Genomic DNA, 13,349 nt, shown 5'->3' on the forward strand with positions numbered 1-13,349 from the left:
TGGTGCTTTCACAGTCAGCATGGATCGGTGCAAGGTTCCCCCATTCACTGGCAAACGAGCCACAGCTACATTGTTTAGGTCAGAGTTTCCACTTCAGTTGCCTCTGACCCTGTCCAACACTTCACACACACGAACACACAGACTTGTTCTTCAGGCACACTGAGCGCACCTCAAGTAATTGAAGAGTGTGCCTACAGAACATGTGTTCCTTATGCACAGAAATGCAGGAATTGTATGCGCACTGTGATAATCCATTCCACAGTTATCCATTTTATCCTCATTAACATCAAACTTCATGTTTCTGGAAGTTATAGGTTTTGTATTTGGCTATTAAAAAGGAGGTGTAGGCCTTAAACGTCCAGGTTTGAGTGGAATCTAATAGCAGAAATGTGATATAATTGTAGTTGTGTTTTCATTAGCGTAGAATTGAATTTTTAGTGTAGGAGACAATTTTTCTTTGCCTCAGAATAAGCTCTTTATCTACAGAGCCTGCAGGTACACGTCCAGGTGCTTCTATAGAAGCCCAGAATGGACAAACCATACAGAGGGCCTTTTCCATTTTGTGTTTTAGCACCAACTCTAGGATCACCAGAATACAGAAATTAATCAGGTTGCAATCTGTACTGTCAGCTGACACTACACCCTACACATGGCTTCTTTCATCCATTATTAGAAGAAAAAAATTCCATCCATCTTCTGACGCGTATAGGTAGGTGTGTGTGTGTGTGGGGGGGGGGGGGGGGGGGGGGGGATAGCAGTCTAAGTACAAATGACCAGACCACAGCCCTCCCTCTCCTGTCACCTACTTCAACTCTTCTAAGGGGACATCAAAGCACTCCCAAGCCAGCCGGGAAATGTAATCTCTCCAATGTGTCCTGGGTCTGCTCTGAGGTCTCCAGCTACTGGGACAAGCCCAAAACACAGCACCTCGGAAGCATCCCAGTCAGATCCCCAAGCCACCTCAACTGGGACCTTTTGATGTGGAGGAGTAGCAGCTCTACTCTAAATTCCTCCCAAATGGCTGGGCTCCTCACTCTATCTAGGAGAGCTCAGACATCCTACAGAGGAAGCTCATTTCTGCCACCTGTGATCTGACACCCACAACTCACAGCCAAAGGTGAAGGTAGGAATGTAGATCAACTGGTAAACGGACGGCTTTGCTTTCATGCTCATCTCTCTCTCCACAACAGGAAGGTACGACATCCAGATTACTGCAGACGCTGCGCCAATCTGTGTGTCCATCTCCCCCTTCCTTCTCCCCTCACTTGTGAACAAGACCCTAAAACCTAAAAAACTCCCACACTTAGAGCAGCAACTCATTCCCGACCCATGTGACTCTTTTTCAGATGAGAACCATGGTCTAAGACTTTGAGGTGCTAATTCCAATCCCTGCTGCTTCAGATTTGGCTGCAAACCTCCCAACTACAAGCTGGAGGTCATCATTCAGTGAAGCCAACAGAACCACATCATCTGCGGAAAGGAGAGATGACATCCAGAGAGAGACCACAGAATCTAACACATCCACCCTGGGCTACAAATTCAGTCCATAAAAATTATAACCAAAATCCATGACAGATGAAAGTCCTGGTGGCGTATAATACTCGCAAACAAATGTGTCCGACTTATTGAGACAATGCAGACAAAGTTCTTTCTACAAATAAATCCTGATGTCTTAAAAATAGTATAAAATTGTAATACGGCTCATATTGTGCAATCAAAGCTTGACGATTAATCTAAACTCTTTCATGTTGACACATTGACGTAAATCGGTACCTATTGTTTTTTTCCACATTGTTCTAAGAGGACTTATTATAGCATCAGAGAGATGAAGATGGGTTTTGACATGAGTCTCACCATGAATAGCCTAACAGCAACAGTGCTGCAACCCAGCTGAGCACCAAGCTGTTCAGGAAAGATAGCCAGCGATAGTGAAACAACAGTAGGGTTGTAGGTCAGAATCAGGGCAGCAAAGAGCTGCAGACTGACACAGAGAGGGTGTGGTGACTGCACAGACTCTCACACAGCATGCTGTTTGCGCAGAAACAGCCGGATGAGTTCAGGGAACTCATATTTTACACACCAATACCACAAACTTTTGTGTAATGACATTTTATTTCAAATAACTACAACATTTATGAAGACTAACTGTAGCTATCAAAAATAATGAAATTATACCAAAAGGGCTGCAAAATCTGAGCCAATGTCCAGTTTTTTCCTTTTTTACAGTGTTACTATTAGACTGTCCATCAGCTGCTGAAAATCATTTCAATTTTTGAACTATTTTAAGCCACAAGTCAGATGGATCAAAAGCTAAAATTACCCCCATTTTCAAAATGTGCCAGTAGTTTTATTAAGTACAGAATAAGCTTTGATTTTTTAACAAAAATAGCACATTCAGGGCAGATACCTAATCTGAGACTCATCAGTTTCCTCTCCAGCAGCACTGAAATGAAAATCAAGCTGACCTTGAAGTCAACGCTGATTTGGCTATTCTATTTTAGGGATGAGACATGATACAACATCATTTGATGTCTATTTAGAGGCTTTCCTCTTCTGGTGCACCGACTGTATTGGATTTCACATCCGCACACTCACCTATGCATATCTCATCATCCGTCTCAGCATCTCCAATGCACTGGAATTTAAAGTCATTGAGAGAGTCAGCAAACTTCCTCTTCGCTGTCGACAGACCTGAGAGAACAGAAAAAATAAGAACGTTAAGGTCGTATTTTATGTTGGTCCACCTCACTTTAAGTGAGTTTGTAATAATGTAATAACAAGCTGTACCAAAAAATCTTAATCTGAACTGCAGCAAACCTAGTACTAGATAATGTGATAAGATTATGGACGAGAATAGCTGTTTTGTCCCGATTATGCTTTTAATGCAGGTACTGAAAGTGAGTGGAAAGGCGGACAACACAAGTGGGTCCCCTGTGGCGTCAGTGATGGAGGTTGACAGCTCATATATTTGTGTGTGTTCGTGCTGAGAAGTGCAAAAAAAAAAAAAGTTCCATTTGACTTAAGTCACATTAGCCAGGCGAGGAACTGAAAAGCCTTAGACAGCTGGATGCCTTTCAAATAATACATGAGGCGCTAAGAGCTCCTAGGAGACAGACACTCACGGCGAGCTTGGCTTCCCTTGCATTTAAACTCAACGCAGGGTCACCTCCACTACAACATTTCCTGTTGCTTGACTGGCTTAGGTCAGCAACATTCAAAGGATCACGATGAAATAGTGGAAGGATGAAGAGGAAGACACACAAAAAAGAAACAGACTTTACATAACTTTCTTGTAAATCGCATGCTGTGGAACAGCACCCCGCAACAATGGCTTGCTCGCCATTCTGACACCGACCCCGAAGGAATGGATTAAAATAATTATCATTTTATACTGAATAAAGTGTTCTTTTACTTTAACATTCAAAAAAAGAAAAGAAACTTATGCATGATGCGGTCAGCTTCAGCAGGGAAACCCACGTCGATAGGGAGGAGGACAAAATTTATACAAAAGCTACACAAGCAAATATGTATTTGTGGCATTTTGCAAAATAAAGATAGAAAGTATAATTAAATCCAGGCAAGAGGAGAGATCAAGAGTAAAAATGCGCATGGGAGTCAGGGAAAGGACAGCAAGCGCAGACAGAAGAAAGACAGAGAGTAATTGGCCATGTTCAAGTAAATACCACTGCTCCTCCGTGTAGATCAGTGCAGTTTGCCAGTCACAGAAATGAAACGCAGGCCCAGCAGCTCCGCTTAAATGTGCTGCCAGAAAAACGTGCACGCTGGCACAGAGAAACGCACACAGACCACGGACTGACTCAAAAAAAACATTTAGGATGTCCGTGAGCAGTGAGTCACAGTAGCCCTGTGTCATCAAAATAACTAAAGTATGACCAAAATAAGACCACACTCCAAACTTGAAGGATAAACTGTGGTTTTACGGTGCCAGTCAGTGTCCAGTATTTAAAAAAAAACCAAAAACCCACTGTACTTTCACAGTATTTCCCCAATTCTCAATATTTTACTGCAATTACACAACAGAAATCATGTGACATATTTTAATAAAATTAAATATATAACAATGTTTAAAGGTAAACATGTATATAGTGAAGCAAATATGTTTTTCCAATAGAAAATTACAATGAAAACCAAATGTTGTCTATAATGTCATATTGTTAATGAATTTACAGCATAAATAACTAACTAATATAAGTAGCATACATAAAGTAATATAACCTTTTCTTCAGTTGCTTTGAAAGCCAGCAGGTCTCAGCTCTCAAACGTTTCAGGGTGTTTTTAGGTTTAAATGATTAAACATGCTGTTTTCAGGCTTTATAATCACTGCCATTACATATTGGCAAATGAGGCTGCACTGAGTGATCTCAGGTACGAGCCAGATCTTAGGTAACCGAGGCGCCTGCTTTCTATCACACATTTCAGTAAACTTTAGTTTCTATAACTTATTTGTTTTGTGTAGTAGCATGGGTGATTCATTTTCAGCACGGGTGGCCTCAGCGGGAATCACATCCAGCCCTGGTAACAGTGACATCACATCCACTGAGCTGTATAAAACCATATCTCTCTCTACACTCTCTCATTCTTACGTCTCCGCTCTCTTATTTTTGGCCTCCACCTCCCTTAGGTCTCCTTTTTGACAGTTTTTTTTTTTCCCCTCCTTTATTCCCACTGACAGTTCTTCTCAGCACCCCGTGAGTGAAACGTGCCCATCGATGATTTCTCCTCTCCAGCTTCAGCCACACTCTGTGTGCTCTCCTGCACACAAATCACAACTAACCACAAACACACACTAAGTGCCCCTTTCTGATTTTGCATATTTAAACACTTACATGTTTCAGAGTATTGAACAAATTCTAACATTAGACAACCTGGAGCAAAATAACCTGAATAAATACAAAAGGCAGTTCTTAAATGGTGATTTTTAATTTTCTTAAAGGGAAAAAAACTATCCAAACCTTCCTGACCCCATGAAAAAAGTATATCACTTGATAAGTATGTCAGCAGAAAAATCAGCAGTTTCCATCCAGGGAAGAACTGGTAGCCCATAAAAAAACTAAAGGTTTGAACACAACATAAAGTTTTATTCCTCCTAGAAATCTCATTTTCATGTCATGGAAACCCCAAGCACGTTGACAAATACATTATAAACACCAGTGTGTAGCACACTAGATAAAGTAGACAACTCATATGCTGCAAGGCTATTGCAGAGGCCTGAGTTCAAATCTGGCCCCAAGGCCATTCACTGCATGTCTTCCCTGGTCTTTCTCCCAGCCGTTTCTCTATTGTCCTATTGAAATAAAAAAAAAAGTAGTATTACTAGCCTTAAGAAGAATTCCTTCGAGAAATCTTATCTCCTAGATAAGATCTTTCAGGTTTTCTCAGAGAAAATTGAAATGGACACTGTGTTTGTTATTTGTAGCAAAGTATCATCATTAAGACAGGACAAAAAATAATTTGATATAATTGCATAATTTTTCAGACACACCATCATAGCACTTCTGCACGAAAGTTTAAGGTTTGTTTCCCCCTTGAATCACTTAAAAATGTGATGGAAAAATAAAAATCAAAGTGCGAAATTCTGTTTAACCTACTTTCCCTTGGAGAGTCTCACGCTACATTTTGGCAAACAGTGTGATAAGGTAACTTTTTACTCTGCCTCATAAATACAGATACGCATCAGGAGTGGACCAGCGCTCCCTATAGTCAGCAGTTTTGGCAGCAATGACACAACAGGACACACATATATATATTCACACATTTATGCACGCGCACATACACGTGTCAGCCCCATGCGGGTCTCTCGGCTTATATGAACCATGTTTTCAAATCAAAACCACATTGTTGGCTGATTAGATTCTGTAAAATCCTGCCAACACAAAGGAATCACTATAAAACAAAAAAAAATGAATCACACACCACAACAAGTACATTGTCCAGAAAGCTTTAGGAAAAGGGAAAGTCTACTTACAGATGTAGCAAGAAGTGATGCTTGCCATTTATGGCATCCAATTTAATGCGGTAAGACACATGTTCAAGCTCCAGGTTAAAAGAAACGTTGTAACTGGCTGACAGGCTGAGCTATAACACTGGTCAGTCATTTGTACGCATGAGTCCAATTTCTGGCTAGGTACTAAAAAGGAAAGGGAAAAGTAGATGGTTTACATTACTAAAGTTATACAAAAACTATTAACACGATAGCAGACTGTGTGCTTCAAATTTTTGGGCAGCTTGTTGCTACTTTTAACCACCAAACAGAACTGAACTGCATGTTTGCCACTACAGCACCGTCCCATTATCGTTATTAGTGCATAGGTCAGCTGTCAATGTGATAAAAATCTTAAAATTCTAAGAGAAAATATGTAAACCATTTTAAATATGCTGAATCAGATTAGAAGCTAAAATAAAAACACACAGTGGGATGTGTTGATGCCCTGCCGTCAGTATGTGTGTATTTGTATGTGCGCGCCTGTATGTCTGTGCCCAGGCAGGAAGGACAGCAAAGGACAAGGACAACTAAAAATAGATGACCCTGTTGACACTTGCCTCTCCGTCTTTTCTCTCACACTCACAGGACAAAATTCCTGCCATGCTTCGCTCCTTTAATTCTGAGCTCAAGACACCAACGAAAAAGAGACACACAAACGGAAACACACAAACATGCACCGATAGGACAAACGCCCTGCTGCAAGAGAACTCCACAAGAACAGTTTGATGAACATGATGATGAAGACATGGCCTCCATACTCCACCCATCCATCAATCGAGCTCTTCTGCAGGAATATTATGGTGCTGCCAAAGCAACCCAGATATTTAGTAGCCCAAGGGCTCCTCTCAGCTGGGACATGCCTGAACTTCCTCACCTAAGACGCAATCTCATCAGAAGCACTTCAACTAACTTTCTGTTTGGAGGAGTACTCTGAACCCCTCCTGAATGACTGTCACTCTATAATTAGGGGTAAGCTAAGACACACTTAGCATTTTCTTTCAGGCACTAATCAGAGCACTCGTGAACAAATGTAAAAAGAAAATGTGGGTAGGCGGCCATATAAATGTAAACACTCCCAGCTCAATTTCCACTTTTTTTTAAACCTTCTCTGAAGCAGTAACTTATCCCCAACATTAAACTCTTTTCATCTGAAGTCCATGGCCTTGAACTTGAAGGTTCTAATTTATAGTGACGTGACACACAAAGCATCAACCACTGCTAATGAAAAATGTTATCTTATTCGCTAACAGGCTAATTGCAATCAACAAGGCTGATTCCAGCAAATAGCGATCTTGGGTCATTTTATTAGCACACACCTAATCATTCGTTTTGGCTGGTTCAACTTCAACCCAGCAGCAGCAGCATTTATGTCCACATTTTGTTCTTCATTAGGGAATTATTACAGTATTTAGGATTTTATTTCCAATTTAGAAAATCTCTCTTAGAGATTCTTTGACCATTTTATTTATTTATTTTATTTATGCTCGGTAATAAAAAAGTTTAAACTTTGATTTGATGAAGTATTGTGAGTTTACCCACCTAAGAATGCAGAGCTTTTTGAACATATGCAAGTACGGCTGGGCCATATCATACCATTAACGGTAATACCGGTATAATGCTAGGTAATGGTAAGAAAATGAAATATCGCGATAGAATATGGGTAAAACGCGCATGCGCAGTGCCTTTGTTTTCATACGTACATGGCGGAAAAAGCATGGCGGCAACGGAGAATGAGAAGGGTGAAGGTGGATCATTGAACAAAACAGATGAACCAGAATTGGTTTGTAAAAATGGTGCAACTTCAGTAGTGTGGAACTGGTTTGGCTTTCGTCCGTCAGATACACAACAAAGCACATTTTTTTGGTAGAGCATGCAAGCGGGCTGTCGTTATTACAGTTCTTACTGAACCAATTTTATGTGGTACACAGCGCTCAAAAATCTGTCAAAAATGTTTTAGTACGACTTTGTTAAGCTACGAAGCCGCACCGCTCGATGGATTGTCGGAGCATTATGGCTACCGTAGTCAGGAGCCTTGCTGAGTATTACGTACTGTGTATTGTGTGCGTATAACCTTTTTTTTCAATTTCCACTGGAAATGCCTTTTGGTTAAACTGTCAGCAAGGAATTTGCATTTGCACTGTTAAATTTTTATATAGCTTAAATGCACATAAGAAACAGCTGCTTGTTTAAGTGAAAATACATTGATGGGGGGTTTTTTGCACTAATAAAGTTGTGGAGTTGTAAAGTATTTTGTCTCGCATCAATTATATCGTCAGTTATATCGTTATCGCAAATTTTCAAATATATATCGTGATAAATATTTTGTCAAAATTGGATAAAATCACTTTTAAAGACAGTACTCTGAGTCACAGTGGAAAATCTCACTGCAAAAGTAGAAAAATCCTCTCAGTGCTGCATTTTAACGAAGGTATTTGTATGACAGTGACTTGGATACTGCTGAAATGTTGCATCTTACTCAAAAAACTCAGAGAAACACACACACAGAGCACTGTAAGCTACACAAAAGGAATCTGTAATTAACCACAACCATGCAGCAGCTCTACAACGGCCGCTATGTGTGTCACAAACACACACATACACGGTCAAAAGAATGGGCCTGTGTGATATCAACAGGATATCCAACAGTAGCTTGAACTCTACAGAAGCTTTGTTCCATGAGCATGTGAATAGAAACTTTATTCATCAAGTAGGACAAGTACACACACACACACACACACACACACACACACACACACACACACACACACACACACACACACACTATTCATCTGGGAGACAAAGACAGATTTCAGTCTCCTCATCTAATTCTTTACATGACCCAGCAGCCAAGCAAGGAGAGGAACTGATGGACTCAATTATAGTGGAAGGAATGTAAAAATCACTACGTAGTGTACGAGGCACTGTATGGGAGTTTACTTTGGGACGCATATTTTTATGATGTTACTGGCAGTGTATATGTTGCTTCACGGTTAATATTGTACGAAATAAGGACCATCATTATTTTATGTTAATTTAATATACATGTAACTTCAAAACCCTATTTTTAAAAGGTCCATATGAATAAAGCATTTTTCATAATGGCCGACTTCCAACTCTGTTTGACGGGAATTTGTCAGGAACTTGAAAATTAACTGTTCACAGTCTGATACGGAGGTCAAATTAAATTCTCTAACCATTTAATGCAAATTTTCTCTGTTTAAACACTGATGCAGTAAAGGCCGTAGTAACACAGGCTTAGGGACTAGTTAGCAACGCCCTGCTTTTTCCCCTCTCACTAGGTGAAAAGTGTCCATGCCTCAACTAGTTGGCTAGTGGTTGTTGGAGGGTGCTGAATGTCACCACATGTAATTGGTGCAAAGAAGGTTCTGCACCAAAAACCTCCTTGTGATTGCTTTTTTAAACTGCAGGAAGCAGTTGCAGTATTCCCCTGAAAGATAGGTGTCGCCACTGAGACAATATCCCTACATCCTATCTGATATAGGAAGAGGAGTCATCAAAACTGGAAGCAAAGACTTGGTGATAAAAACACTCGGCAAAGTCTCAAGTTTTCAGAGATTTAAATCTTCCTCTGCACATCTGTATATCTCTGAGCTTCTGTAGGGGAATACCATTAAAATGACAGTAAAAACCAACATTATCATACACTTGTGCCCTTCCATTTTCATATCCAGAGAATAAGCTAAGCTGGCTACTAGATATTAAATGCCAAAACTGCTTTCAAATACATACAAGTGCATTTTTTTAGCTAAATCACCCTTAAATATAAAAAAAAAAAAAAGTGTTTGAAAAGGCACACTCTTGGGCCTTGCTTCCCCTTTAGTGAACAAATAGAGAGTTTCTTATACATGAATCATTATACTGAAGACAAGATTTAACATTGGGTTTTGGCTACGTTTATGTCAGTTGTCATTTGGCAAGTAGTCATTAGGTTTAGTGCTAAAACACATCTAGGAAATGAATAGAAGTCAATGTAAAGTCCTCTCCAGTGTTGCTTAGCTTGTAAGTTAATATAATTGTTACCCATTGACTCCTTATTGAATTATACCTTAAAATCCATCTTCATCCGCTTTATCCGGGGCCGGGTCGCGGGGGCAGCAGCCTAAGCAAAGAGGCCCCGACCTCCCTCTCCCCAGCCACCTCCTCCAGCTCATCCGGGGGAACACCAAGGCGTTCCCAGGCCAGCCGAGAGATATAATCTCTCCAGCGTGTCCTGGGTCTGCCCCGGGGCCTCCTCCCGGTGGGACATGCCTGGAACACCTCACCCAGGAGGCGCCCAGGGGGCATCCTTACCAGATGCCCAAACCACCTCAGCTGGCTCCTTTCGATGTGGAGAAGCAGCGGCTCTACTCTGAGCCCCTCCCGGATGGCCGAACTTCTCACCCTATCTCTAAGGGAGATGCCAGCCACCCTTCGGAGGAAGCTCATTTCCGCCGCTTGTATCCGCGATCTCGTCCTTTCGGTCACTACCCACAGCTCGTGGCCATAGGTGAGGGTAGGGACGTAGATCGACCGGTAAATTGAGAGCTTCGCTTTTACGCTCAGCTCCCTCTTCACCACGACGGACCGGTGCAGCGTCTGCATTACTGCAGCTGCAGCCCCAATCCGTCTGTCGATCTCCGGCTCCCTTCTCCCATCACTCGCGAACAAGACCCCGAGATACTTGAACTCCTCCACTTGGGGCAGGACCTCATCCCCGACCCGGAGTGGGCACTCCACCCTTTTCCGGCTGAGAACCATGGCCTCAGATTTGGAGGTGCTGATCCTCATTCCCGCTGCTTCACACTCGGCTGCGAACCGCTCCAGTGCAAGCTGGAGGCCCTCACCCGATGAAGCCAACAGAACCACATCATCCGCAAAAATCAGAGATGAGATCCTGAGGCCACCAAAGCGAAAGCCCTCCGCCACTTGGCTGCGCCTAGAAATCCTGTCCATAAAAATTATGAACAGAACCGGTGACAAAGGGCAACCCTGGCGGAGCCCATTACCCACCGGGAATGAGTCCGACTTATTGCCGGCAATGCGAACCAAGCTCTCGCAACGGTTGTATAGGGATCGAATGGCCCGTAGCAATGGGCCAGACACCCCATACTCCCGCAACACCTCCCACAGGACACCCCGAGGGACACGGTCGAATGCCTTCTCCAAGTCCACAAAACACATGTAGACTGGTTGGGCAAACTCCCATGCCCCCTCAAGTATCCTCGAGAGGATGAAGAGCTGGTCCAGTGTTCCGCGACCAGGACGAAAACCGCATTGTTCCTCCTGCATCAGAGGTTCGACTAGCGGACGAACTCTCCTTTCCAGCACCCTGGCATAGACTTTCCCGGGGAGGCTGAGGAGTGTGATCCCCCTGTAGTTGGAACACACCCTCCGGTCCCCCTTCTTAAAGATGGGGACCACCACCCCGGTCTGCCAATCCACAGGTACTGCCCCTGATCTCCACGCAACATTGCAGAGGCGTGTCAGCCAGGACAGCCCTACAACGTCCAGAGCCTTCAGGAACTCGGGGCGGACCTCATCAACACCAGGGGCTCTGCCACCAAGGAGTTGTTTAACTGCCTCAGTGACCTCGCCCCCAGAAATTGGCGGGTCATTCCCCTCATCCCCAGACTCTGCTTCCTCCTTGGAACACGCGTCAGTGGGATTAAGGAGGTCCTCGAAGTATTCCTTCCACCGCCTGACAATTTTCTCAGTCGACGTCAGCAGCGCTCCGCCAGCACTATACACAGTGCAGGTAGAGCACCGCTTTCCCCTCCTGAGACGCCTGACGGTTTGCCAGAACCTCTTTGAGGCAGTCCGAAAGTCTTTTTCCATGGCCTCTCCGAACTCCTCCCACACCCGAGTTTTTGCTTCAGCCACTGCCCGAGCCGCATTCCGCTTGGCCTGTCGATACCTGTCGGCTGCCTCCGGAGTCCCACAGGCTAACCAAGCCCGATAGGACTCCTTCTTCAGCCTGGTGGCTCCCTTCACCTCTGGTGTCCACCATTTGGTTCGGGGATTACCACCACGGCAGGCACTAACCACCTTGCGGCCGCAGCTCAATGCAGCAGCTTCGGCAATGGAGGCGCTGAACATGGTCCATTCGGACTCAATGTCCCCCGCCTCCCTCGGAATGCTGTTGAAGCTCTGCCGGAGGTGTGCGTTGAAGATCTCGCGGACTGGGGCCTCTGCTAGTCGTTCCCAGCACACCCTCACTACGCGTTTAGGTGCACCAGGTCTGTCCAGCGTCCTCCCCCGCCACCTGATCCAACTCACCACCAGGTGGTGATCAGTTGACAGCTCAGTCCCTCTCTTTACCCGAGTGTCCAGAACATATGGTCGCAGGTCTGGTGATACGATTACAAAATCGATCATCGACCTACGGCCTAGAGCGTCCTGGTGCCACGTGCACTTATGGACACTCTTATGTTCGAACAAGGTGTTCGTTATGGCCAAACTGTGATTAGCACAGAAGTCCAATAACAAAGCACCGCTCGGGTTCAGATCAGGGAGGCCGTTCCTCCCAATCACGCCCCTCCAGGTCTCGCTGTCGTTACCCACGTGAGCATTGAAGTCTCCCAGCAGGACAACAGAGTCTCCAGGTGGAGCACCTTCCAGCACCCCCCCCAGGGACTCTAAGAAGGCTGGGTACTCCGAACTGCCACTCGGCGCATAAGCGCAGATGACAGTCAGGACCCGTTCCCCGACCCTAAGGCGCAGGGAACAAACCCTCTCGTCCACCGGGAAAAACCCCAACGTACCGGCAGCAAGCCGAGGGGATATTAGAATACCCACCCCAGCCCGCCGCCTCTCACCAGGGGCAACTCCAGACTGAGACAGAGTCCAGCCCCTCTCCAGGAGACTGGTTCCAGAGCCCAAGCCGTGCGTAGAGGTGAGCCCGACTATATCTAGCCGGTACCTCTCAACCTCACGCACTAACTCAGGCTCCTTCCCCACCAGAGAGGTGACATTCCATGTCCCTATTGCCAGTCTTGGCAGCCGGGGGTCAGTCCGCCAGGGCCTCCGCTCCTGGCCGCCACCCGGCACACAATGCACCCGACCCCTATGGCGCCTCCTGCGGGTGGTGGGCCTGCGGGAGGATGGGCCCATGTCTCCTCTTCGGGCTGTGCCCGGCCGGGCCCCATAGACTAAGGCCCGGCCACCAGACGCTCGCCCTCGGGCACCCTCCCCGGGCCTGGCTCCAGGGCGGGGCCCCGGTAACCCTATCCCGGGCAGGGTAAACTGTTCCCTCTGTGTTTTCTTCATAGGGGTCTTCTGAATCGCTCTTTGTCTGGTCCCTCACCCAGGACCAATTTGCCATGGGAGACCCTACCAGGGGGCAAAA

General features: G+C 44.8%; 1 protein-coding gene across 3 annotated transcripts in view; it reads right to left on the reverse strand.

The window, feature by feature from the left end:
* Positions 1-13,349, reverse strand: part of LOC102778086 (rho GTPase-activating protein 26-like) — a 90,285-nt gene that overhangs the window by 40,573 nt on the left and 36,363 nt on the right. For all 3 annotated transcript variants that reach the window (XM_006784965.3, XM_006784967.3, XM_087847414.1), the window contains one exon: positions 2,596-2,691. In XM_006784965.3, the coding sequence (XP_006785028.2) occupies positions 2,596-2,691 (96 nt within the window). The remainder of the gene's footprint in view (positions 1-2,595; positions 2,692-13,349) is intronic.

This window comes from Neolamprologus brichardi, chromosome 10, assembly GCF_056152115.1.
Source record: "Neolamprologus brichardi isolate AB-2024 chromosome 10, ASM5615211v1, whole genome shotgun sequence".
NCBI classification, from domain to species: Eukaryota; Metazoa; Chordata; class Actinopteri; order Cichliformes; family Cichlidae; genus Neolamprologus; species Neolamprologus brichardi.